The sequence below is a fragment of the Echeneis naucrates genome, chromosome 5 (genome assembly GCF_900963305.1).
Source record: "Echeneis naucrates chromosome 5, fEcheNa1.1, whole genome shotgun sequence".
Taxonomy (NCBI): Eukaryota; Metazoa; Chordata; class Actinopteri; order Carangiformes; family Echeneidae; genus Echeneis; species Echeneis naucrates.
The window spans coordinates 14,419,718-14,445,449 of NC_042515.1; the positions used below are offsets into that span (position 1 = coordinate 14,419,718).

The 25,732-nt window shown below is 42.3% G+C and overlaps 3 protein-coding genes across 3 annotated transcripts in view; 1 reads left to right on the plus strand and 2 right to left on the minus strand.

Annotated features, from left to right (window-relative positions):
• The window catches only part of LOC115043925 (inositol 1,4,5-trisphosphate receptor type 1), a 60,432-nt gene extending 59,570 nt beyond the window's left edge, over positions 1 to 862 (minus strand). The window contains exon 1 of the mRNA XM_029502708.1: positions 276 to 862. The gene's annotated coding sequence lies outside the window, so the exon portion shown is untranslated. The remainder of the gene's footprint in view (positions 1 to 275) is intronic.
• Positions 761 to 5,980, plus strand: sumf1 (sulfatase modifying factor 1). Its single transcript, XM_029502711.1, has 9 exons — positions 761 to 1,227; positions 1,619 to 1,792; positions 1,966 to 2,040; positions 2,807 to 2,889; positions 3,096 to 3,218; positions 3,318 to 3,432; positions 4,226 to 4,339; positions 4,421 to 4,480; positions 5,203 to 5,980. The coding sequence occupies exons 1-9, from the start codon at positions 985 to 987 to the stop codon at positions 5,302 to 5,304; spliced, it is 1,089 nt and encodes a 362-aa protein (XP_029358571.1). The 5' UTR covers positions 761 to 984; the 3' UTR covers positions 5,305 to 5,980.
• Positions 5,981 to 6,424: 444 nt separating this feature from the next.
• LOC115043466 (leucine-rich repeat neuronal protein 1-like) lies at positions 6,425 to 16,138 on the minus strand. Its single transcript, XM_029501984.1, has 2 exons — positions 15,928 to 16,138; positions 6,425 to 9,403 (listed from the first exon to the last, which is right to left on the minus strand). The coding sequence occupies exon 2, from the start codon at positions 9,175 to 9,177 to the stop codon at positions 7,030 to 7,032; it is 2,148 nt and encodes a 715-aa protein (XP_029357844.1). The 5' UTR covers positions 9,178 to 9,403; positions 15,928 to 16,138; the 3' UTR covers positions 6,425 to 7,029.
• Positions 16,139 to 25,732: the final 9,594 nt, after the last annotated feature.

Genomic DNA, 25,732 nt, shown 5'->3' on the forward strand with positions numbered 1-25,732 from the left:
AAAATACACATGAATCTTGCGTCAGTAACATTTAAAACGCCACCTGCAATCATCACGTTTCACAGTGGTCGGAAATTATCAGTAGTTTTTTTTTCCCCTGCCTACTTCTGCGTAAAGGAGAAGACCACGACATGGGAGCTTTTTCTTAACCGTTTAAGGAGAGAGATCTCTGTCCTCCGCTGAACCAGAAACAGAAGGAGAAGGAGAAGCAGAAGAAGAGGGCAGCGAAAGGAAGAGGAGAAGGTGAAGTGAACAAGTTGAGCGGCCAACTTTACCTCGGCTGTGGTGAAGCTCGGATGTTCAGCTCTGTGAGGAGCAGCTAAGGCAACATGACTGTGTCTCCTCTCCTCTCCTCTCCTCCCCCTCTCTGTGGGTGACGTCCAGCCGCCAGCGACACTAATAATCCAGTATTTTTGGGGGGGTGGGGAGGTCTGCTTTTATTTCTCTGACAGCTCCGCCACCTTTCCGCGCCTGCCGGAGCTCCGCGGCTGACTGCGCTCAGTGAGGCAGCTCTGCTGAGCTGCGTTGGCTCGCTGCCACTTCTTCTTCGTCTTCTTCGTCTTCTTCGTCTTCTTCGTCTCCTTCGTCTCCTTCTTCTTCTTCGCTCGCAGTGTTGATAGCTGGGAAATGATGTCTATTCTGGCCCCATCTCGTACCACCATGGAAACATGAGCTGGTATCACTCCCACACTGCAGCGCCTTGATTTATTTAGTGTAAAAAAAAAAATAAACTATCAAAGCTTAGCGCATTGTTTAAAGCTTAGCTAGAATAAAAGTTTCAGATTGCTGATGTTCTGTGTCAAACAGCTATATTTGCGAACTAATGATTATTTCCAAAAATGCGCGTGGATTAAGAGAACTATACAACTCATTTATTGTGGGGAGGAAAGAGTTACACTTGTGATCTGGTGATCAGCTGACTGACCACGTGACTTTAAGGAAGAAAACGCATCCGCGACTGCAGCTGGCTTGTGTTTTGAAAAGATGCTGCTCTGTTTTGCCTTGTTGATCATCTTTACCTGCGTGAACAGAGTCCCGTGTCTCCAGAGCTCATGCGGGGCCGAGCGGGAGGGCGTCGCCCCGCAGGGAGCAGCGACCTGCGGCTGTGGACAGCTGAAGAGAGCCGCCGTGGACCCGCAGCAGGACGGAGCGGCTGTCAGATACTCCAGAGGCGCCAGAGAGAGGCCGCCTGAGGCTCAGGGAGCAGAGAGGGACATGCAGAGCAAGGTAAAGTATGAATACCAAGAAACACCCTGTTTGTCCCGATTGGCAGGAGACAAGGCAGCTCATGGACCCTTCATCCGGATGTTTATGTTTTGCACGCAAATGGAGCTCATTAGTAAGCTGCTTCATTAACAACAACACTGACCCAAAGTCCAATCACATGCCGCCGTATGAGTTTGGTGCATAATGATGGAGACCTTAATGTCCCTGTGGCTGATTTAAGCAGTATTTCATACATTTACCATTCTGTTGATATAATAACCTAGCTGTTTTGTGTGCCTTATAATATTGCAAAGCATAACTATGATAGCTAGTCTGATAGCTTTCAAACATTCTTTATACTCAGAGATTAACTTCCCAGCATTTTTGGATAGTTTTCTGCTCTTGGTTACAGATGGTGCTGATTGCTGGAGGAGGATTCCTGATGGGGACAAACAACCCTGGCATCCCTGCAGATGGAGAAGGTCCTCAGAGACTGGTGCATGTGGACTCCTTCTACATGGACATACAGGAAGTCACTAACAGACAGTTCCAAAGCTTTGTCAATGCATCAGGATATGTTACTGAGGTACGAAATATTTACTGTGCATTAAAGGTTAAACCATAAAATGGAATTATTACCTTTTGAATTTGTCAAAAACCAATATTTAAAAAAGCTAATATTTTGCTGTGGTTATTGCATTGTTTAAATATTAATGGGAATCGTCTTTGTTAATAATATTTTTATCATTGTGTTTTTAGGCAGAGAAATTTGGAGACTCATTTGTATTTGAGGGAAGTTTGAGTGAGACAGTCAAAAACCAAATCACACAAGCAGTAAGTATGATTATTTACCAGTTGACTCAACAGGCTCACAACTCACTGCAACAGATTTTTTTTATTTTATTTTTTTTAGATTTTTATATCACTGGAGTTCACTACAGTCATTCATTCATTCTTCGACCACTTGTCCGTTTCTGGGTCATGGGGAGTGCTGGAGCCAATCCAAGCTCACATTGGGTGAAGGCGGGGTACAGCCTGGACAGGTCTCCAGTCCATTGCAGGACCAAAACACAGAGACAGACAGAGACCAACAACCACTCACACAATTTAGACTCACCAGTTAACCTAAACATGCATGTGTTTGGACTGTGGCAGGAAAGGGGAGAACATGGAAGCTCCACACCGAAAGACATTGTAGACTTATGGATAGGTTTGCACAGTCTTATCTGAAAAGTAGCCACTGGTCTCACATATTTATAGCATTAGATAGTCATGAAGGCATACACTGCTGTAATTTAAACATTTTCACATTGTCCACAGATTGACTATGTGACGCTGGAGCACAGCGGGCATCCCATACGAAAACCAGACAGCAGGGAATTTACTGTTACATCTCAGCTGTTAATGCAGGCTGATCATGTAGCCTAGAAGATGCTGTCCATTCTGTCCAGAAGGCTGCTAATTAGTACAGAAATACCAAGAGAAACCATTAGTAACACAATCAGTCCACTATGGACAATTTTGAATGGACGAGGATAGTTGAGAGGTAAACCAAACATCTTATCTGTGAGTGATGTTTGCTTAATCACTTTGTTATTAGGTTGCTGCCGCCCCCTGGTGGCTTCCAGTCAAAGGGGCCAACTGGAAACACCCCGAGGGTCCAGACTCTGTCATCACAAACAGGTGGAAACAGAAACTTACTATTTCAAAAGTTGTTTTCAGTCGTCCATCATTTCCATGTCAATGTTGCATCTCATAGCTAAAGAAACCATTTACTTTCAGCTATTTTATTTCATTTTGTTGCGTCTTTTGACAAATGCAAGCAATGAGAAGTGGAACAGGAGCTCAGTAATCTGTAGAGTTAAGTAATTAATTTTTGTTTGTTGTAGACAGGACCATCCTGTTTTACATGTGTCTTGGATGGATGCTGTTGCTTACTGCTCTTGGGCCAACAAGAGACTTCCTACAGAGGCAGAATGGGAATATGCCTGCAGGGGTGGCCTGAAAGACAGGTATGTTTACTTACTGTGTGAGTGACTGTCAATTCTTACAATGCTTGTGGTCTTCAACAAAGGACCCTGTGTCAATTTCTGGGTGTGCTATTCCTGTAGACTTTACCCCTGGGGAAACAAGTTGAACCCAAATGGACAGCATTATGCCAACCTGTGGCAGGGGGAATTCCCCAACTATAACTCTGGAGAGGATGGATACGTAAAAACCTCGCCAGTAAGTCAAAATAAGAAATGCCACAGTATGGGTGTGTTGAAGATGAATCATAGGAAGGACAAAGAGTGATCATACTCATGAGCCATTGTCACAAAAGTGGATTTTTAATGAAGCTGCTGCCCATGGAACCTACAAGGAAATAAAAGATGCTGGAGATAAGACCTTATTTCAGGAGTCAATAAAGGCACACCGGGAGCTCACAGCTTCAAGAGATCAAATGAATCACTATTAGATAAGAATAATGCAGTCTCAATCTCTATGGAGGGAACCTTCTAAAATTGATGCACCAATTTTAGAAGGTTTGAATCATGATTGTATGCATACAGATTTTTTATTAGATTGTTTTGCTGAAGGGTAACTTATCTTATCTGTGCGTTTTTGATCCTAGAAGGTGGAAATACAGGTCTATTTACGCCTCACTAATTAGAATAACACAAAAAGAAATTGAAGAAGCATTTTAAAAATCTCCTATTTAGGCACTGCAGAAAGGAAAGTAATTTCACTGGAATGTAAGGCAACAGAAACAATAGAGAAACACAGACGAGATGGTCTGTAAATCCAGCTCATCCACTAAATTAGCTGCATTTTTGAGCAAGTTCTTGGAAACTTCCCATGAATTAAACATATAATGCACATACATTCCAGCACTATGCCATTAGGGTTAGGACTAATCTGTCATGCTATAATAAAAAGTAGATACAATGCACACAAAGGTTTTCCTCTTAATTTGTCATAATAGGAATGATTAGTTACAACCTGCCCTGGTATGGTATAATCTCCCCATATGCTTCAGGTGATGTCTTTTCCGGCCAATGGCTTTGGTCTGTATGACATGGTGGGGAATGTGTGGGAATGGACCTCAGACTGGTGGGCTGTTCATCACAACACAGACCAGCAGCGCAACCCAGTAAGAACACAATACCTCTAAGACTTTAAGGTTTCCGGTTTTATTTTGGCTCTGACATATTCTCATCCATCTGTCTTTTAGAAAGGGCCTCCTTCAGGTGCAGACAAGGTGAAGAAGGGAGGATCTTATATGTGCCACAAGGTAAGGAAGACAAGCACATTTATGCTAATTTTGAATGGATTTAATCACAAGATCAAATTCAAAGTCTAGATTGTGAGAAGTCACGTGAAACCTGGCTGAATGGATGCTTAGTGACACATTTGGACTGTGTCATGTTTTCTGCTCAGTGACGACTTTTATGAAGACAGGGATCTGTGAAAACAAAACAGCTCTTGCTACAAGTGGAAGTGCGTTGTAGTGGACAACAACAACGTTTGCAGCATTTGTAGAGAAAGTGAAAGTCTCCTCCTCTTTGATAATTAAAAAAAAAAAAAAAATGAAGCTATTCTTTAGTCTTTCCAGCTTGTTCAATATGTGATGCCAAAGACGTTTCTGTCCTTTTTACAGGATGTAGTTTAAAACAAATGGAAAATGGGAATAGAAGAATAGAAGCCACCCACTGAGTATTTTCAGTTTGTTTGCCTCTGGCATTGGTTGTCATGGAAATGAAAGTAATTGCATTCAAAATAAATCTAAAGCACAAAGGTCTGATTGTTTTATATTAATAAACCGTGTGAGGGAGGAGAGGACAACAGTGAGCTACGTGTGAATATGTTCAGAGGCTCCATATAGGAGGCATAAAAAAGCATTAGAAAATTAGTGCTAAAGTGGCGGTTAAACTAAACTGAATGACATGATAGTTTATTCTAAGTGCTGTAACAAACCAGTTTCTATGGCTGACATTTTTTTTCCTCTTTCTCCAGTCGTATTGTTACAGATACAGATGTGCAGCCCGAAGCCAGAACACTCCTGACAGCTCGGCCTCTAATCTTGGTTTTCGCTGTGTCTCTCAGGAGCCACAGTGACCTTGCCTGATCATCTTGTGTGTTCTTTAACCTCAGTGTTGGGTACAGAGAAAACCCATGAAAGCAGCACTGACGGTGAGGCAATTCCTTTCATTTGCAGATACTTAAGATTACAAAGGAAGCCAAAGGGCCTCAAAATCATTCAAGAGCCAAGAATGTCCTTTACTGCTGCAAATATTGTCAGAACACCTAAATATTAAAACCTTCTTTGTCTTTGACTTGAAATTAATAGAATAGAGTTCTTTTCCCTTGCACACCTGAGAAGAGGTGGAAGGAATAACTTAAGTTGTTGTTTCGGCTTGAGTCAGAATTTTTCCAGAGTAAAGATTGGTTTGGTTTTGTAAAATGAGTTTTTAATGTGCAGTATAACAGCACACAGATTGCTGTAAAATTATAGTAATTTTTATAAATATTTTGCAAACAGGGATAAATGTAACAAAAGGAAACTTGAATGATATTGTGACTGTGTGCTTGCGTGTATGTATGCACAGGCTTTAATGTAGGTATGTTTGTGTTTTAATATGTGTTTATAATGGGGGAATTTTATTTTGTATTTTTCCAACATTTGTAGAGGTGAATTTGGTTCACCATGTGTCTAATTTCACTGAGAAGTGCATTAAAAAAGATACTCAACTCAACTCATAGTAGTTTTGTTGAGCTACTGTTGTGAAGAAGACGAGGTTTTGTTCATTGATACCAAGTCTCTCAGTTTTACAACTGCATCATTATTGCTCTGTATATCCCTGTTGAACAGTTGTTCTATTGTGAAGCATCCACCAGAGGGCAGTGAAGGCCCGGATAGCTATCAATCCAGCTATATGTCTGAAGAATGTAATAACATTGAGAAATTAAGCTGACCCACAATAAGCTCTGTTTGACAAGCCATTTCATTATTATGGTGTTAAGATGAGTCAGTAAGCTCATCCATGATACCCAATATAAAGGGTGAGCGTTAGGGTTAAACTTAGAATACAATAACTTGAAAGAAGACCATGTATCAGCAAAAGAACCAAAAGTAATTTATTTAGACTTTTTTGTATACATGTTGCATGTGAAAATAATAAACTAAGCAGTTACCAAGAAAAAAATCTAGTAAAATAAGCAAGTAAATGGGGTCAAAATGTTTCTAGTTCACGTTAGTAAAAAAAAAAAAAGAAAACTTCACATCTATCAGTAAACTAAAATCATATTCTGTCATTTTAAACCAGAAAGGTATAGTTGATACAACATTACTGCACAATTGCTAACATTCAGTAGACAGTTTAACAAGTCTAAAACCTGCTGTCAGCTTTTAGTTGAAGTTCATACAAACTCGTTCATTATCTATCAGTGCACAACAGATGATCTGTTTTACAAAACAGAGAAAGAAACACTGATCTGATCTCTACTTAATAAAAAAAGACACCCCCTGCTGCTGGAATATTCACCCCAAAGAAAGAGGGTCAAAATGCACCAAGGAAAACAGAACATAGCAAGTAAGACAACCTGGAGGCTAAATACAGCTGCCATCTTGGAGAGTTCGAAACAATTTAGAGATTGGAAAGAATGAAAACAAAGGCGATACGCTATACTAATAAAAATCCTGTCGTTGATCACTCTGCCTCTTATTAGCAAAGCTGAGAATACAAAAAAACGTTAGCAACTTTATTTGACTTTTGCTCAAAAATGGCAAAAGGGTGTCTTTTTGTGCTGCTGGAGAGGCAGCCAGGCCTCCTTACTAAAACCTCACCACATATAATAGCTACGTGTGGTGTCAACTGGGGAGGGCTTTCCCTCTGTGCTGCCATCTTTGTCCTTCTCGCCATCTGCCTCCCACAGGTTGATGAGAGGAGGGTAAAGCTCGTTGAGCGGGATGGACGAGGTCTTCAGCATGTACTTCTTCAGTGAATGGTGGTAGTTTTTCCTCTTCCATCTGCGGGCCATATAAACGCCCACAGTGGCCAGACTGAGGAAGGCCAGCATGGTTGCCATGACAGCAAGTACAGCGGCACTTGGGTGCTGGTCTGACAGATCCAGAGAAAAAGTGGCGCTGCGTGTTGTGACGTTAACACAAGACTTGTGCGTCTGCAGGTGGACATTGGAGACTGTGAGGCATACCTCGTACTCAGTGGCAGGCTGGAGGTGTGTGAGGTTGTACTCGTGAACATCTACAGGGACTCGAGCTGTGTAGGTGATGTGCGGGTTGTCAATCTTCATGGTGGCTGAGGCCCACTTCAGATTGGAGGACATAACATTTGAGTTGACTTTCCAGGACACCAAGATGGAGTGGGACTCTGTCTGCTTGACAAAGATTTTCATGACCTGGGCACTGTCTAGAAGGGTGCCGTTCACACGTACAGTGGCAACCCGTGTGTCGGCCCCCTCTGCATTCTGGGCCACACAGGTGTAACGACCAGAATCCTCCACCTGCACATGGGACAGCCGCAGAGTCCCCTCACTGCTCAGGTGGTATCGCTCTGACACAGTGTCTATAGTAATTTTCGCCCCAAGAGGAGTCACCCAGTAGATCTCTGGCTCTGGCTCCGCCATGGCCCGGCAGTCCAGACTGACACTCATGCCCAGTTCCAGGTTCAGGTGGCTGGGGAAGGTGTTGTGGGATATGAGGGGGAGGCACTGCTCTGGGAACTCTAACAGCCTCAGCTCTCGTACCCGCTGGCCCCTGAGTTCTATTGGGGAGCTGCACAGCATAGCCAAGGGCTCCATGAAGCGTATTGTGGTCCTGTTAGAGCTCATCCACTGAATGACACAGTCACAGCGCAACGGGTTGCTGTGTAGACTGATCTCCCGCAAGTTAGGCAACACCTCCACCACGTTCTGGTAAAGGGCACTGAGGGCATTATTGTTAAGCATCAGACTTTCCAGGGATGGCATATCTCTAAAGGCCAGTCTGTGTACATAAGACAGTTTAGGGTTGTTTGTTGCCTCCAACTTTGTCAGTTCTGGTAGGTTGTCAAGAGCATATCGGTCAATGGTCACTAGCTCCATCATATTGTTGATTCCCAACTCCTTCAGACGAAGCATGTTCCTGAAGTCTCCTTCCTGTATTTTGCGAACTGGGTTTTTGTTTAAGTCCAAGAATTTCAGATTGGGAACTTTCTGAAGGGCCAGTTGAGGAATTCGAACCAGTTTGTTATCATAGAAAGAAATGCTTTCTAGGTTATCCAAACCTACAAATGCATTTGCTGGTACATCAGTAAGGTCCATGCCAGCCAAAACCAGACTCCTCAGGCTTCCAAGAGGCTTAAAATTCATGTCGAGGAGGCCAATGACTGGGTTCTCCCCAATCATGAGTATCTCAAGGTTAGGAGTTTCTTCAAACCAACGGCTGTCAATGACATGCAGCCGGTTAGAGTTGAGATGAAGGCGCAACAGGCTGCGCAGGCCGGCAAAGGCCTGAGGAGAGATGGAATTTATCTGATTGTGGTTGATGTAGAGCTCCTGGAGGTTGGACAGGTTCCCCATGCAGTGGTCTGGCAGCTGACTGATCTGGTTCTCCTCCAAATGAAGAGTGGTTAGGTGGTTCATGCTTGTGAGGCCTACTGCTTCCACAGTGCTGAAGTTGTTCTGAGAAAGATCCAGCTCAGTCAGGTTGAACAGGGCTTCCAGTTCTCCGCTAGTGTGTGAGATGGCATTGCTTTGAAGCAGTAACACCTGGGTGTCTGTTGACAGGTTGGTAGGGATGTGGGTGAGCCTTAAGTCATTGCAGTCCACTGTAGTTGCCTCCTTGTAGGTCGACTGTGGGGTGAACCAAGGGCGGATCTCACATACACACAAACAGGGGCATTCTTTTCCATTGATGGGTGACAGAAAGGATAGAAGCAATCCCATGCACAACCAGATTAAAGGAGGCCAGGGCTGAGATCTGAGTGCCATTTTGTCTGCTCTCTCTGCTGAGACAAGGCTTAGGTGAGAGGCAGTGTTCAGGGGAAGGGTGTGAGGGGAAGGATCATGAGCATTAGTGTCCTTCGCTGCTAGATAGCTGCTGTACGTCCTTCAGTGAGTGGCGATATCTAATCCAGAGGAAGATATTTTCAGAAGGCACAAGAACATCTGGTCCAAAGTTCACCTCTGCACCTCACCCCCACACCTTGGTTTGAACCTAAAAAGAAAGAACAGGGGGATTTAGATATACTTTATATTTAGCTTGCACAGTGGAACAACAAAAAAATAACCCAAACAGCTGAACAGGGAAAGTGAGTGATTTATTCCTCATTTTTTCGCAGAGGATAACAAATGAGGAAACTGGCAGTTTTCCACGCTGCCACCCTGCAGCAGTTGACTAAGTTGACATGTCTGACGGGGCAGAATTAATCTGTCAAATTTGTCTTAATGCCCCACTGTTGTCTAGAAATGTATTCCTACCCTTTAACGAGCCCATACAGAGCCAGCCACTGCTTCAAATTGCAGAAGATGTTACGTTCAAACACTCAAAGTTCAATTACACCATGGAGGCAAAAACAATTTCATTACCATGTTATTTGCCAAGCAAAGAATACTGTTACTTTACATGCAAACATATTTAACACTAACAAGATGGTATAATTAATGCTGATAAATACATTCAGAATGTCAATGTTGCAGTGAATGAAATATACTTCATGATAAAAGTAATTTTATATTTTTTATGACACATGAGCCGAGATAGACGGGTATAAAATTTGGTACAGTATGAACTTCATTTTTCTGCAGCCAGGAAAATAGGGCTGATAGTCGCTCTGCCTCCCTGATGTGCTGCATATCTGTCCCTTCAGAGATTACCGACATGTTTTTCTCTCTGGGCTGGGTAGATTATCTGCATCCCAGCTTGGTACCAGGGATCCTCTTGAACGTGTGTGGGGTGGGCACAGCCGGCAACTCTGGCTGTGAGCCCATTACACAACAGGCTTAATATACAGGCAGTGTGTGCTCTTCACTATTAATCACTCACTACTTATGATACAGACCCATGTGAAGTGCAATTTGCATTTTTAAGTTTCAGCACTGTAGTTGTGCACATCCCGTCCTCATCCAAGTTTTGTCAAACCAAGACAAGCTGAGAAACACTGAAGCACACTGAGAGACAGAGGCCCCTGAAGGAAATGTAATATTTCACCCTTTGCAACAACGTCTTGATTTTCTGACACACACTTCTTGAGATCATAGGGAAAGAATGAGGAATTGATCATCAATTTCCTCAATCTACTCATCATATGTGCACATGTATATTGAACTCTATTATGAGCTCTTGGATTTTCTTTTGAGATATAACAACATAGCATTGTTTGTTTGTTCGTGGTCATTAACAACAACAACAAAAAAAGATACAGATAATCATATAGTTTATGAGCTTATAGAAAGAGAAACCTTTGACTTTCTCACAACAGTGTCAGCTTCTAGTTTCACTCACACTTATTGAAAATTCACATTTATTCTAATCGATCAACTCATCATTTTTAGGTTGGTTTAGCATCCAGTGTCTGAAAGATCTAGTTTTACATTAAAACTGACAAGCTCTTCCAACATTAACATAAAACAGATAGAGATTTTTTTCCTCCTCCCTTTCATGGGCTGACTGTTTATGCCCTGTGTTGTGTTGACGGTTCACAATTTTCATTCCACATTTGCATGTGGAATGAAAGCAACTCCTTAAAAGCAAATGTAACACTGTGGTATGCAGCCAAATAACAGTTTGGGATTGTGTGTCAAAATGTAAACAGTATGGCACTGCTTTTCTCAAATTCTACAAAATGAAATGAAATACAACAAATATGCAGCAGAAAATTTGTAGAAACTGCATAACTCTTTCTCTCTTTGAGTAAGAACCCATATGGTGCCTGGTATCAGGTGGCTGGTCACCACAATAACCCGGTCACACTCAAACTGATTGCCTCAGCGTGACTGAAGATCTGTTCATGGATACTGGGAATATCGGCTGGCCATGTACATCATTCCGCCATGAACCATCCACCCTTCAATCTCACAATAAACAGATCATACATCTTTCAGTTGAACTACTTGCTTGTAGATATATGGGGGGATATTTAGTTTGGTAATACATTTGTCTGTCCTCTCTTCCTCTATCTGTCGCACTGCTCTGGTATTAAATTGAAGGAGACAGGCAGAGTAATGGCTGCTTTCATGCTGAGGCCATAAAACTCAGACACCTGGCACCAGGTTTCTGGCAGCCTGGCATCCCAACGGGGGCATCCATCCTCACCTATCTCCCACTGTGTGTACGTGTTGACCTTAGTGACCCAATGAAGCTCTGCAGCACATATGTTCTTTTTTTTTTAGCTGATGACCCTAACGACTAACTCTAACCCTAACCCTCATAATCATTGCAATACACAAAATTAAACGTGCACGCTTTCTAGTTTACCCACAGTTACCTTCTGCTGGTAAGAGACCAGCTCCAGTGAAGTGATCAATCCTAAGGATGTCAAATTTTACTGCCAAGCCAATCACACGATCTCTCACTGGCTTACCACCTGTGAACTTTTGGTGAACCAACTACTCGTACTGGGATTAAAACTAGTAAACTGCGTGCTGTTCTTAGCTCTTGCCCACTTGTTTGGAGCAACAGTGTGTCACTCTGCATAGAGTATTCTGCAGTAAATAGTGTTTGTGTAAGTGCAGGTTGATACAATCTCATGCCACTCACCAAAATGACTTCAATGTTATTGCCAGACATATTCTGTTATTTTGCTATCTGAATTCTTTCAAAGGGTTCAAACTATTTTAATTATTAGTTGAAACAGCAAAGTAATATGCTACTTTATCTCAATTGTCTGGCTGTGATTGTTGGCTAAAAACATGCCAAGAATTCAAGCAGAGGAGAACTGAATCCCAGATGGCCACCACAGGAACTTACTGCAAATTAAGAAATTTGTTAAGGCATCACGGTGTACAGAATCCCTTTGGTGGAAAGACACCTTCGTGAACTACGTTTCTCTGGGATGTGACAGAGATTAGTCCTGAGATTAATTCTCTCACAGTGAAAGCAGGGCCAAACCCGTTGTGTACCAGCACCTGTATCCTGAAAATCTCTTGCTAATCTCTTGGCTGAGGCAGCAGATAGCAAGCACACTGCAGGGAACCTAATCAAAAATGCATACAGATGTATCCACACTGCACTCATCTCCACACTGTCACAAAATACACATTCTATTGACACACTCTGACATGCATGCATACACAGACCACTAGAAGGAGAGAGAAGAAATCCCTCAACAGCTTGGCATTATCCAGCTGACTGTCTGAATTGAAGCCTCCAGCAGGAGGGATTTACTGTCTTTACTCACCCAATCCTTATGAGGCTTTCATTTTAAGTACACACACTACACACACATAACACACACATCTACCAATATACATCTACACTACCTGATATTTCCACAGGTTTCCCATAAACCTCTGAGACTACCAGCCACTGACATTCAAAGCGAGACAGCGAGCTGTAATTGTAGGACATAATGAGCTTAGTCTGCTTCATACTAAGGCCTCTTAAATTCATTGATAAGACAGGAGCTGGACAATACAAGGAGCCATGACAATTAGAACCAATAAAGAAGCATAAATGGAAGACAGTCAGATGCAGGTTCATTTTTCCTAAGATCTATGCTGCACAAATGTTTGTGTGTGTAGATGGCACTCACTGATTTCCATCCAACTTAGAAAAAGACTTCTTGATTTGAAGTAAATGTCGAAGGTCTCTTTTAAATTGTCGTGAAATCATTTTGATGAATTATATTTAGATGCCGTTCTACTAACACTACACTCTATCGTGTGCCTCCGGTGCAGCCAGGAGGAACCTCACTTGATAGCACACTGCATAATTTTTCATAGAAGGCAACGGTCTGCCCCTTCTATTTCTGAGCCCCTTTTCACTGGGCGCAAAATGTAAGCAGTGTTTCTGAATCTGCAGCCGCACAATTGGCTCACAGACATGCCATTGCCATAGCAACGGCTATCCCACCGGCATGTCTGTTTCATAATCAAATGAAGACATAAGAAGACAGCTATTAGTGGCAGCAGGCAGCTAAAGGAACATGCTTGTAAGAGCTGCCACTGGTACATGAACGTGACTTCAACCTAAAATCATTAGCGTTGCTTTGGCATCACTACTAAGGGCAATCACATGACATAAATATCCTATAAAGTAACTCTTTCTTTACATTTGGCTGCACCATCGCACTAAACAAATAATATTTCCACATTATCAAACTAAAGCTAAGAGCTTTTTCAAGACAGTCTCAGTGCAGAGCTCATGTGGTGCTGGAAAGTTGTGTAGCACTGCCTGATGTTTTCTCCATGTCCTCACTGCGCTGGCCTGCCTGAGAGACATCCTGTTCCTACTCCATTAGTATGCAAGCTTCTCACTTCACATCACACAGGGCTTTGATGCAGCTGCTGATGGCAGAGGTGTAAAGTGGAGGAGGAGAAGGATGCATGTCCACTCAGTCAGAAAACAGTGAGAAGATGGAGGGCTCTGCTTCATTTGGAAGGCCACAGGAGGAAACGGTCGAACTGAACACAACAGGGTCAAAAGTGCGACAAAACAGTAATTGGCCATTATGTCATTAAGCACAAGTACGCTGCGCGCTTTAAAATATTTCTCTCCATTAATGTTTAAATGCCACAGCATGGAAATTGTTGCTCCATTTCTACTGCTAATCCATACGGTAGCTTTATTTCCCCATGGAATCAAGATGGATCTTGACACAATTTTATTTCTCTGACTTTAATTTCTTTCCCCTCTCCTTCTCCACAGGAGCTCTCCTTACAGTTGCAGTATCAGTAAAAAGCAAATACATTGTCGGTGGAGAAACAATCAATTCTACTGATGGTGCCAAATTCTCTCCTCTCTTGGGAACCCCTATTTGAAAATAGTGTATAGGGCAATCCAGACTATGTTGCACTCTTAAAACTGACCTCTAAAACAAAAAGATTGTTCCAACAACAATGCTTCCAAGTGAGTTTCATAAATGCTGTTCTGCATTTAGCATCTTTTCCTATGGTTTTAATTTAACTTCAACTGTACAGTTTATAATGTATGACTACATCACAAGAATTAAAGTCTGTCACACCACACCTAACTAAAATCAACGTAGTACAAAGTGTGCGCATTTCATTCCCAGTTCATTGTGGCTAAAAACAAAAAATGGTAAACCAGCTGACTCAGCCATGACATCTTGACAAAACCTTTCTGTGGTCCAGGATGTTTCCATGTCCCCCTTTCAGCCTGCTCTCACAAAGGAACAGGGTCAGGCTATTACACCCCATCTCCCCACCACTGCTGTGGGAACCCCTGGACCAACACATGCTGCAGAGTTAGGCCCCATGGCTTACAATGGCTCCTCCCCAAACACACACACACACACACCAAGACAAGTCTTTGTTTCAGGATGTTCTCACACTCCAAATAACTAGTAGCTGAGGAGACACGTCACTGTGCATTGTGAAAACTGAGGGAAGGTGTCTCATTCGATTCTCATGTCATTGGTTTATTAGGAGACATCTGGATCAATTATCTCCATGTCAGACATCAATGCAGGTCGTTGAGGGTCGTCAAAATCATGCTCATAGTGCAAATGATGTATTGTTTTCCTCCTGTCACAATCAAAATAATGTATTGGTGAAAGTGAGTTCCTGCTCTTTGTGTTATGATCTCAGTAACAGGTGAGTACTGCAGCAGCCCTCTTGGCAAAGGTGACCCTACCAATGCAGACTTCCCTCTGTTTTCTCAAAGTTGTGAAAATATTTCCCTCATCTGCTTTCCTCCTCTCGGTCTTCGTCTCAGACCTGTGCCAGCTCACCTGACCCTTCAATGTGCAAAATGATCTTGGCTGGATAACACAAACCGAGAGCTGATGAGCCCATGCACAGTTTTTTCCGCTGCACTCTGTGCTGGCCAGTGATGCTGCAGTTTGTGTAAATGTTACAGCACATTGTTAGTAGAAACCACTATCACAGTGCAGCGAAACATTAGACACGATGGCAGCTTTGATTATCAGCTTTTTAGAGACTCACAACTCTCATTGATATTCAGCTTTACAGGCAAAAGTGAATATTGGAACCTGGCTTTTTAGTGCACAGGTCTGGTTAATGTTTTCTTTGTCTCCCTTAGCCTGACCTCTGATCAGATCATATCTATCAATAGTCTAGACTTGTATCATAATACAGTAACCATGCACAGTGTGTGTATGGCTATTGTGCTGAGCAGTGTCCTTGCAAAACCAATACTGCTATACTATGTCTAACTGCACGTGATTTACCCAACGCATTCATTCCAGATATAAGCTGAGCACACATCGATAAACGTGGACAATTATCAGGAATTGCTGTCTGAAAATCAACCCTTGATTGCTGAAGCAATAAAAACAGTATTTCCTTTTTCAACACGCGCTGCACGAGAAGCAAAGCAGAGAGAGATGTGTTATTGTGTCATTTCATCTCTGTTGATTAGTCCATTTGTCAAAGCACACAAATGACGATCTTTGAGTTCAGCACTTTGGAAAGCATAAGTAGAAAAAAAAAAAATCACAAATCACATCCTTCCACCGGGATACCACACAGGTGGACATTCATGGACGTGGATGCATTAAAAATGTCAGCACATGCCTTAAATAAACACAATGCTCTCACATATGAAGCGCTGTATCCTCCGCACGCAAAAAACTGCAGCAGGCTACTGTAGCTGACCCATGCGGCTGTCTGCGGATCCGGGACGACGGGTGAACGTGTGCAGGTTGTGCTTCAGAATGATAATAATAATAATAATACTAATAACAATCAGCCTGACGAGCGAGAGTAGATCCTGTGTGTGATGCTGCTGCTGCCACTTCAGGAGCGCGCAGCTTCTTCTCCGGTGAGGAGCAGGTCAGATGGACTGAAAGGAGTCAGACACAGGCAGCGGTGAACCAAACACGCAACCTCACCATCTGTTCTGTCATCACCGCCACAGGGAGTGAAGTCCCACCCTTAAAAAAAAACAAAAAAAAAAAAAACAACCCTGAGACCACGAGGGGAAAGTGATGGAACTGCTGGGGGGAGATCAGCATCGATTGCTGATCTGTTTGTGTCTGTTATGACTCGTCAGGGCAACAAATCCGAAGTATGGTCATCAGGAGCTTAACACAAAAAATGCATTTGAGGGGAAGATATCAAAAGACCTTGATGTAAATTTAAGCGCTTTCAAACGAATAATTAACCCTAATTGAGAAATTAACTGAACTTAAAGGTGGATCTCTGTCTCTTACTTACTAACTCTTAATCATCGTGGCCCCTAACCAGTGACCGGTGGCTCATATCACTACTCTCAGACGTGATTCATGTTTGATTCTTTCTACTGCCTTCCTTCTCTGCGTTCCTCCTCTCGAAGGGGAGTAGAGAAAATGACAACGTTTCATCACTTGCTGTTTGAGCTGCTGCTTGCGGGAGCTGTCTGGTTGGTGCTTCAGTACAATGGAGAAATGTGATGATCTCTGCGTTGAGACAACAAAGACTCTCAGGCAGATTTCATGTGTAGGACGTGTCTATTCATATTAGAATTTAGCAGGAATTCACAGATCTAACTGAGGATAAACAACGCTTGTCTGTTTCCCCTTGAATGTTTTTGAGCAAAACAAAGAGCTTCAATTATTCCACAAAATTTCGTAGTATTAGTAGTTATTAGTCCAACATGAAGACAAATCTTTTATGTTTTATGTATTATGTTTTTTTGTTTGTTTGTTTTTTTACAGTTTTGTGTATTTAGCCTCAACATTCACATCCAAACATTAAAAAAATTGGATGTGACCAGATTAAGTGTTGAGTAGTGGGGAGTGGAACGTAGTAACCGTTTAATACCTTTATTGATGAACTAGGCTAAAAGCTGTGTAATCAACTATTTTGGCTTTGTCAGCCTGAGCTAACAAAGTCTCTGTTGCATCACATTTGATATTTACTGCATGCCCCTGTTCTACAAGTTTCAGCAACATCAGAGAATTGATCTGATGATGAGATTGTTATGGTTCAACAGTTTGGGGTTTTGGATGTGAGAGGTTTGTGGTTGGATACAGTTCCCCTCCTATAGCCGATCTTTCTGCTAAATTAGACCAACTGGCTCCAGTTTCATATGCATTGCACATGAGAATGGTATCAATTAAATAAAAATGTTTAACATTTCTTTTAACTCAAACCTGGGGTCCTTAGTCTTTTAGTCTAAACGGCGCGGTCCTTTTAGTCTAGCAGGGTCATCTAACCATGCTGCTCATACAACTGAAAGGGCGCATCTTACTATGACCTTTTGTTGATGGCAGTAGAGGAACTTGGCGAAAGCTACTTGCATTGTTCCACCATCGACCTGAAAGTTGATTCAGCAGACACTCTGTGTGTTAGTTGCATCCAGCAAAACGCAATTTCCCATCATTAACCTGCAGCACTTGTGGTGTGGTTGCCACAGCAACACCTCCCTCCCAGGAAAAGCGAAACAGCATATCCACCAGTTTATTAGATCCATGATCACACAACTCCCCGCACATGGCCATCTGGGCCAGTATGCCCCCCCCATTTTGCCTTCCCTAGATCTTCCCATTTCATAATTCCACATTAGACTCAGCTGAAGGGAAGACAAGGTGTCGTCTTTCTTGTCAGCACTTGTTTTTGGGCATATATGTGTAGGAATATTAAATAGGAAGTGTTGAGGAGCAATGAGACAGCTAGAGACACACATCATGACTTCACTTCAAGTCAACTGCTCCTGAAAGTTCATCTGGACTGTGTTAGATAATGTTGGTTTCAAAACAGGAAGGAGGAATTGACTTTTTTCTTCTTATTTGGCTGTCTTGATTGACTCTGATATTGAAGGGTGTGAATGTGAACAGCTTGATACTGTCCTTATCTGTACTTGGGACAGATGTCTGCCTGACCATTTAACACATTTACCACCTTGTTGTGATGTTATGCCACCATCACACCATTTCTGATACCACTGGCACCTTCTGCCAGAGCAAACACTGCTGATGAAATGCAGCTGTTGTTTCACTTTCTCTCCCTCACACACACATACACACACACACTAATCTAATACCATGTGCAACATGGTCCAAATCTCTGTAGGTGTCAGCAATGAAGGAGGGAAAAGGGCAAGTGGGGGTGGGCACAGACACACACAACAACTGTTCAATACCACAACAACACCAACGACAAACTTCGGATCAGCACTGCTTCACTGTGGCTGAATTTATTACAGCACTGTTACTGGTTTCCAACAGAGTGTTTATGTAACACTGTTATCATTGACGTCCAAGGAAGACTGGCTGGCAGCAGGGAAGACTGCACCGGCGGTGGAAGGGTTGGTTACCCTCTCCGCAGGTCCAATTAGCACCAGTACATGGGTCCACCAGTCCACCAAGAGGCGGGATAAAAGATTGACCAATCAGGACAGATATTATGGACAACGACCAACACAGCTTCGACAAAGGACCAAGTGCTCCCCAGAGAGTGCAGCTGTGGGTGGGCCAAGTTACAACATACCTTGGCCTGCGCATCCATCAGGGGAAGGCGAAATGCGGAGGAAGCAATCAGATGCAAACTTGCACCACGAACTGCTCAGACAAGAAAGAATCTCAGCCAGGTTGAGCACCACAGTGACTCCACCTTTGCATCTGTTGAGAGGGCAGAACAACAGCAGGACATGCAACAACATTTGTACAGCTCCCAGCAGTATTCTGATGAAACAAGAAAAGTACCCACAAGGGAGACAGCTGAGAAACCAGTCTGCAAACCCAGAATCGAGTGGCCTAAAGCCAATGACAAGGGCAAGTGGGGGGCTTCGAGACAAGCATTGTCACCATCCTGCGAATACCTGCAGCCTCTTAGAGGAGAACAAATCAGGAACTCTGATGATCACAGATCAGGAGCTAAGTGACAGAATAAAGGATGTCCTGCGTGGATAACCAGGTTACATACCCCACCCCTCTGTACCTAACTCAGCACTGCTTTGGCCTTATGTTTGGTAAAGTTGTGTACTTTGGACACACAGGGGACCTTGGACAACCAGGGCACACATATAAAACCAAAGGTGATGGCAACTGCTACTTCTGGACCATCAGCTATATGCACTCACAACCACTCCCTTCTCCAGGTCGAAGCCATCCACCATATGAACATTGATTTGATGGAAAAACTAATGGAATACTTGAATGGACATATGAATGAATATATAGAAACCTCTGGCATCTCTCGTGATGGAGTCCGGGCAACTGATGCAGAGATCATGGCCACAGCGACTCCATTTGGTTGTGACATCGTGATCCACACAAAAGTTGATGTCTCCATGGACTGGCTGGCCTACCCAGCAAGCTTCAGTCTTCAGAACATGCACTTTATCTTGAAAACAAGCATGATCATTTTGATGTTGTTACCAGTGTAACTACTCTTAGAAGTTGAAGTTTCAGGACTTTTATTGCATTATGAACAGTCAAGTTAATTGAACATTATGTTTCAATTGCATTGTGTTGTTTTCGGTATTTGCTTTTAATTGAATGTGCAAACATTGCTGAGAAGTGTGGTAGTCCAATATTTTTACTGATTGTGGTTTTCCTCCTTTTGAAGTAACAAAAGTCTGTGCTTTCTCACTTAACTTACCTAGCAAAACTGAAACCCCAATGAAATGCTGAAGAATAAAAAAATATTCATATGTATACCACTCAACACTGCTAATATCATGGGGGATGGTATATTGTGGACTGGGGTTATACTATGGCCTGTTACACCCGGATTAAAAGGGGGAAACATCAGTGAGGGGTGGCTGCTGGCTGACGACCCTGCAGCTGGTGCAAGGGCACCACCAGGCAGAAATGCCAAGCAAAGAACTTCACCTCCCTGTGCTGAAAGTATAGCCCTCTACCTCTCATCTGACTTTGTTTGCTAGATTTATAGCATATTGTATAATATTACCAGTGTATAATATTTTACACATCTGAAGGAATATTTTGAGGTGTTAGGAATTAAAATCATTTGCGTTTGAGAGCCAGTAGAGAAGTGGCTTTGTTAACTTTAAAAAAGATTGCGCAGGTTCTTTATACAGGTGAAAAAAAGAGGCCTTTTATATTGCTCGCTAATCAACATGGTGCTTTTAATTTGTTTAACATCAACTTGTGGTTTTACAGTCGCAAGTCACAGGGGGGTAATTGTGCCTGTCATCTGCACCTGTCACCTAGACAATAGCCCCTGTTTCACAGGGAGTTATTTTTTATGTTTTTTTTTTTTGCACAGGAAAGATATTATGTGTTAAATAATGAGTTGAACGCATTAAGCTGTTCCTGCAGATTCAGGCACATCTGGATGGAACTAGTCCAGCTGTTCCTCCTATATTCAATCTTAATGTTAAGTGAAGATAATCAGCTCAAAGCCTGTCTATAGCTGCAGTGGACTTCATGTAGGAAGCAGAGGAGAGGAAGATGAACACAGAATACGAGATCACTGTGGATCAGGAGAGGAGAGTTGCGGGCAGCACAATGATACCTGGGCTGGTTCACCTGGGTAAGAGGGTCTGCTGTGCCATTTTTAGTAGGCTATAGCTTCATAGCTTCAGGTTTTTCTCTTACTACAGAGCCTGCATTTGCCTCAAACACTATTTGCTTTTTTGTGTCAAGGGAATTTTACTTGTTTACAAAATAAAATCTTTATTCCTCTCTGCTTTTTGGTCCCTTATTTTCTTTTACTAAGGTTAGCATGCTCAGCTGAATTATCATCTTACTTACCAAAACTGAATTGTTGTACCTTTTAGTATAATTCTCACAAAGTGGAACTAGCACTTTTTTTTTTAAATCAACTGTGGTGTGGGTACAATTTAATGGTTTAAAACCTGGCTGCAGAAGATGGTTGACTCTAAAATACAGGTGAATTAAAGAAAGTCTTTAAAGAAGAAGTGATTTGAGATCTAGTTCTATTTTCAACTACTTGTGTGAACTTGCATACTTGTTTAAAATGGTGTGAAAAGTTTTTCACTGTGTACAAACTCTGCTGACCACCCCGTATTAAAATGGAGGCCAAACCGCTTTCAGCTTTGTTGGCATTGGATGTTTACATCCAGTTGCACCAAGCCAAGGCTCAAGGTGAGCATGAGTGTGCAATGTCTCATCAGAATCAGTCTTAATAGACACAGAGGTTATGAGGTCCTGATTCCTATTACACATGTCACTTCGCATTAGTTTCCACATTAGAGCCCGCCACTCCTCAGCCAATCACAGACATTTAACAACAAAATCAACAGATCCCTTTATAATTGCTCCTGAGCAAAGCAATTTAGCAGAGGCTCTTGGGGATTGACTTTCATTTGGGTTTGTCAAACACAGGCCGTGCCTGATTTGTTTTGGCCCATTGAAAAATTTAAATAGTTTCTGAAGCATGGGCATTTGTGTGTGTGTGTATTTGTGTGCGCGTGTGTGTGTGTGACTTTGTCAGGTAGTTGTTTGTACTCTTCATTTGCTTTATGCAAAAATACATTCATAAAGATAATTGTTCTTGTGTGTGCTGTCTTCTGATAGAATACAATAGATGAACAACAGCCTCTTATTAATAAAATATATTTATTATCCTTCTAATGTTCCTCCTCAAAAAGAAGAACATTAATCTTTTTTCGTTCATGCAAAGACACAATTTCTTTTATTAATATTTAATTTCCACGTGACATCGGCATTGTCTACATCACTGACGTTTTAAAAAGGAGAGGAAAACTTCTTTAAGTGCCAGAAATAGACCACTGGGATTGCTAGTCAACTCTTTTCTATAAAGTCACACAGAGTTGGAGACATTTACAATCTGTTTCCCATCATTAAATAATTATCAACAGTATGTTGGGATCATGGAGTTATACAGGCTGTGTTGGGTGCGCTGACTTGCGCTGACTGTGTCTCCAGAGATGGAGACAGAAATGTTCTGAGTTTGGAGTCAATAATGCAGTGAGTTTACTCTGCTTGTTGAAATTTCTGCAGGGCGCAATAACATACCATGTCTTTATTCTCACTGGGACATAGCTTGTCATTGTCCTGACGTTTTCAGTGTCAGTGTTCAGTGTTTATGTTGCCTTTCTCAGGGGACCCAATTTGGCCCAAATTAAAGAAGATCAAACTGCAAAACATTCGTAGCATATATCATACATCATCAGGAGGTTAGGATGCTGCCATGCTGGTGTCACTATTTAGTGTAATACACTGGTGTGTGTACAGTGGTATTTTAAAATGTTATGTTTTGTATACGAGAATTGCATTGTTTTATAGACTTTGCCATGCATTATGTATGCCTGCATTACACTCACAGTAAGCACGTTTTTTTAAGAACGTGCAGTCCAGGACCTTTGGCAGATACTGCGTGTGTGTGGGGGAAATTTAGCTTCTCTGCTCTTTTTTGTGTTTATGCTGAGAAAAGGAAAGTGGGTGTCCCTCCCCATCCTTCATTCTTAGCCTCTCTTGTTCACCCCTCCCTCTTCTGTGCCAGCTGAACAAAGAGAGCTGTTCTTTGTTTGCTACACGCTCTGTCTCTGACTTGGAGTCAGAATGTGTCTTTTAAGTGATGCTGGTGGCAAAGATAGCAGCAGCGCTGGCTGTTAATGTGTGCATGTCGATGGGCAGCAGAGATGGATGGAAGATAAAGTTAGGCCCTGTCCTGATTAGATCTCTCTTTGGAGCTTCAGCTTCTTCCTCAGACTTCTTCTATGGAGACAGAGCGTGAACTGAAGCATCTGTCTCTAGTTGAAAGTGTGATACCAGCACCCCGTCTTGCTCAAAACACTCCACCTTTTTGTTGTGCGTTGCTTGGTGCTTTGTCTTGAAAATATATTACATTTTCAAAGCAGCACTTTTCCTGTCAAGAGGATGAGAAGTTGTCAAAAATGCTATGATCACACACAGCTCTTTTTTTCTCTGCACCACACCAAAGCACTTTATTCCCCATGGCCTGCCGGTGCAGGGGGGGTGGGGGGACAGTGAGCACCAGGCTTTGGGTTAAATGACAGGCTCAGTTGGCCCATTTGGTGATCATGAGCAGAGTGGCGGAGGATTTGCGTTGGGGAGAGAAGTGAAGGGAGTGATGGAATTTTCTCTCCCTTCTGCCTCGCCCTGTTTTGTCCATATAAGGAAGGACTGGTGTGCTGGGGGCTGCTGAAATGGTTTACAAGTCTGCCCTGTGAGAGCTTTATTTGGGTGAGGGATGGGGGTGGGGTTGTTTCATTTGGTAGACTTCTTTGTCTGTGCGCTCCCTATTTTTCATGTAATCTTTTGAGGATGGTTTCATTTGTGGCTGATTTGCTTGGTGCCACAGTATCCTGTAGGAAAAGTCATCATAATTACATTTTGCTATAATACAATAATGATTGCATAATTTACTTGCTGTGTGTATCGCCGTTTGTCACCAGGATAAGATCAGTCAGTCCCTCTGCATGTGCACTACACAACATATGAGCGTCGCTTTTATAGGCTAAATCCTATAGATTGTTAAAGTCACCTAGTGAATTGGATAATTTAGCTCAATTTCCTGGGTGGTTATTGATGGAGAGTAAAAGAGCGTTGAGAAAGTGGGCGGCCATTAACCTTTATAAATCACACTGATTCTGGAGAGAGAGAACTAAAGATAGAGTGGAGGGTGTCAAGGACAGTAGGACTCACAATATTATGACTGAAAAATCCAAACTGAGTTGTTGTTTTTTTTTTTTTTTAACTTCTCATGCTATTATAGGAACACCACAATGAGGATGTTCACTGTTCGATCAATATCACACTTCCCTTTCCCTGTGCAAGACATAGACAAATTAGTCTGAACTTATAACCTTATGAGCTCTCACCCAGATGTTGTGTTATAATGGGCTGGTCTGTGTTGAGCTCCACCCTTGCATGTGATCCCTGCTCATCCCCACGGCACGCTGTGCGCTTCAGGGCAAACTGCAGCTGCAAGATCATTTGCTATAATTGGAAAGTATTTGGGAGTTTTAAGAAAACTGCTTCATTAGGTTAAATCAATGGAGACTTCTCATTGAAGAGATACATTGAAGCAAGGCTGCAGCTCTTCTGAGCCTCATTACAACTGAATATTTAGCTAATATCATTTCAAGTAAACAAACAACATGGCCATATGTTTCTACTGTCCACATTCAGTTTCGCAATAATCAATTCAACTACATGGTAGACTGCAAGCTTCTACAGCAACTCTGCCACCCTTACTGTAAATCTTAAACCTCTGAAAAGAGCTGCGAGGCTGGAAAATATATAAAACAACAGAGTGGCATCTTGTTCCTAATCAATTTCCTCTTCAACTCTCCTTTGTAGTAGTCCCAGCGTATTTCTCCAGACTCTTCACCAAAGATCGGCACCAAACAGCCTCTGCTCAGGAAAAGGTTGAAAATTTCCCTGAACATGGTGACTTTTTTCTCTGTGAAACAAAATTTATGGCACTGTTCTCCCTCTTCATTTCTTGATGATCCTTCAGCATAATCTGAGACAATTCATTCTATTTGTATAAGTACACATTTAAAAGCATGGAAAACTGTATCTGTGCATGTGTATGTGAGGTTTTTTTCCATTTCTGTAACAGTGCTGTCCATCACTGACGAGACTACAGACTCTAGAGACACTTCCTACTGCAATCGCTTCGTGGTATCCTACAGCTACAGTGAAACTGATTTCCTTTGTCACAAAGAGCTGGCTTGTTGTTAGATATCGTCTCAGAACAATGGCTGGGTGATTGCAGTTAATCATCATTCTCAGGACATAACACCGGCCTGCACTCGTTCTGCTATTGGGGGAAAATGGTTCAGCCTGTTTTGCAGGATGCAGGATGCAGTGCCCTTGTGATAGTGTTGAAGGGGAACTTGTTTTGATTGTTCATTTGTACATGAGCAAAGAAAATGCAAACAAAAACAGCAAAAATTAAACTGTGCGAATGCTGATTACCAAATCTTGCCATTTTCTGTTTTTATGTTGTTAGCTCGGGGGGTTGTTGTGGTTTCCTGCAGTGGAGAAGCTTTCACCTGAAATACATGCCCAAGGGCGGACTTTATTCCCACAGCCCACTGTAACACAAATATGAGCACATAATGGACAGATGAGGTGTCAGCAAGCGTCACAGCTTTTGTTCCAAAGTATTTCTAACAATCAATGAAATTTCCTTTTAAGGCGTGGTGCTGCCAAGTCTGTCCACTAGTGTCTCCAGCAGACAGAAGGAAGTACAGCACAGGTAGAATTATTTAGTCCTGTGCTCATATCAGTGGGAACCTCATGACTTATCTCTCTGTTAGCTTCTGTTTGCTCTGTTACCCATTTTTCACCCTCCCAGCAGCGTTGGTCATGATGGTAATCACATCTACACAAACATGAAATTTAAATATTAACCAGCTCTTCAGACAAGAAATGACATGCACTATGGGACAACTATACAGATGCTAATGTTGCCAGCAAGAGGAAACAACAATAAA

Excerpts from the sequence above, each read along its gene's own strand:
- sumf1 (XM_029502711.1), top strand. The coding sequence starts at position 985 with ATGCTGCTCTGTTTTGCCTTGTTGATCATCTTTACCTGCGTGAACAGA. Across the intron at positions 1,228-1,618 it reads AGAGGGACATGCAGAGCAAG|ATGGTGCTGATTGCTGGAGG; the intron begins GTAAAGTATGAA and ends TCTTGGTTACAG. Across the intron at positions 4,340-4,420 it reads CAGACCAGCAGCGCAACCCA|AAAGGGCCTCCTTCAGGTGC; the intron begins GTAAGAACACAA and ends TCTGTCTTTTAG.
- LOC115043466 (XM_029501984.1), bottom strand. The coding sequence starts at position 9,177 with ATGGCACTCAGATCTCAGCCCTGGCCTCCTTTAATCTGGTTGTGCATG.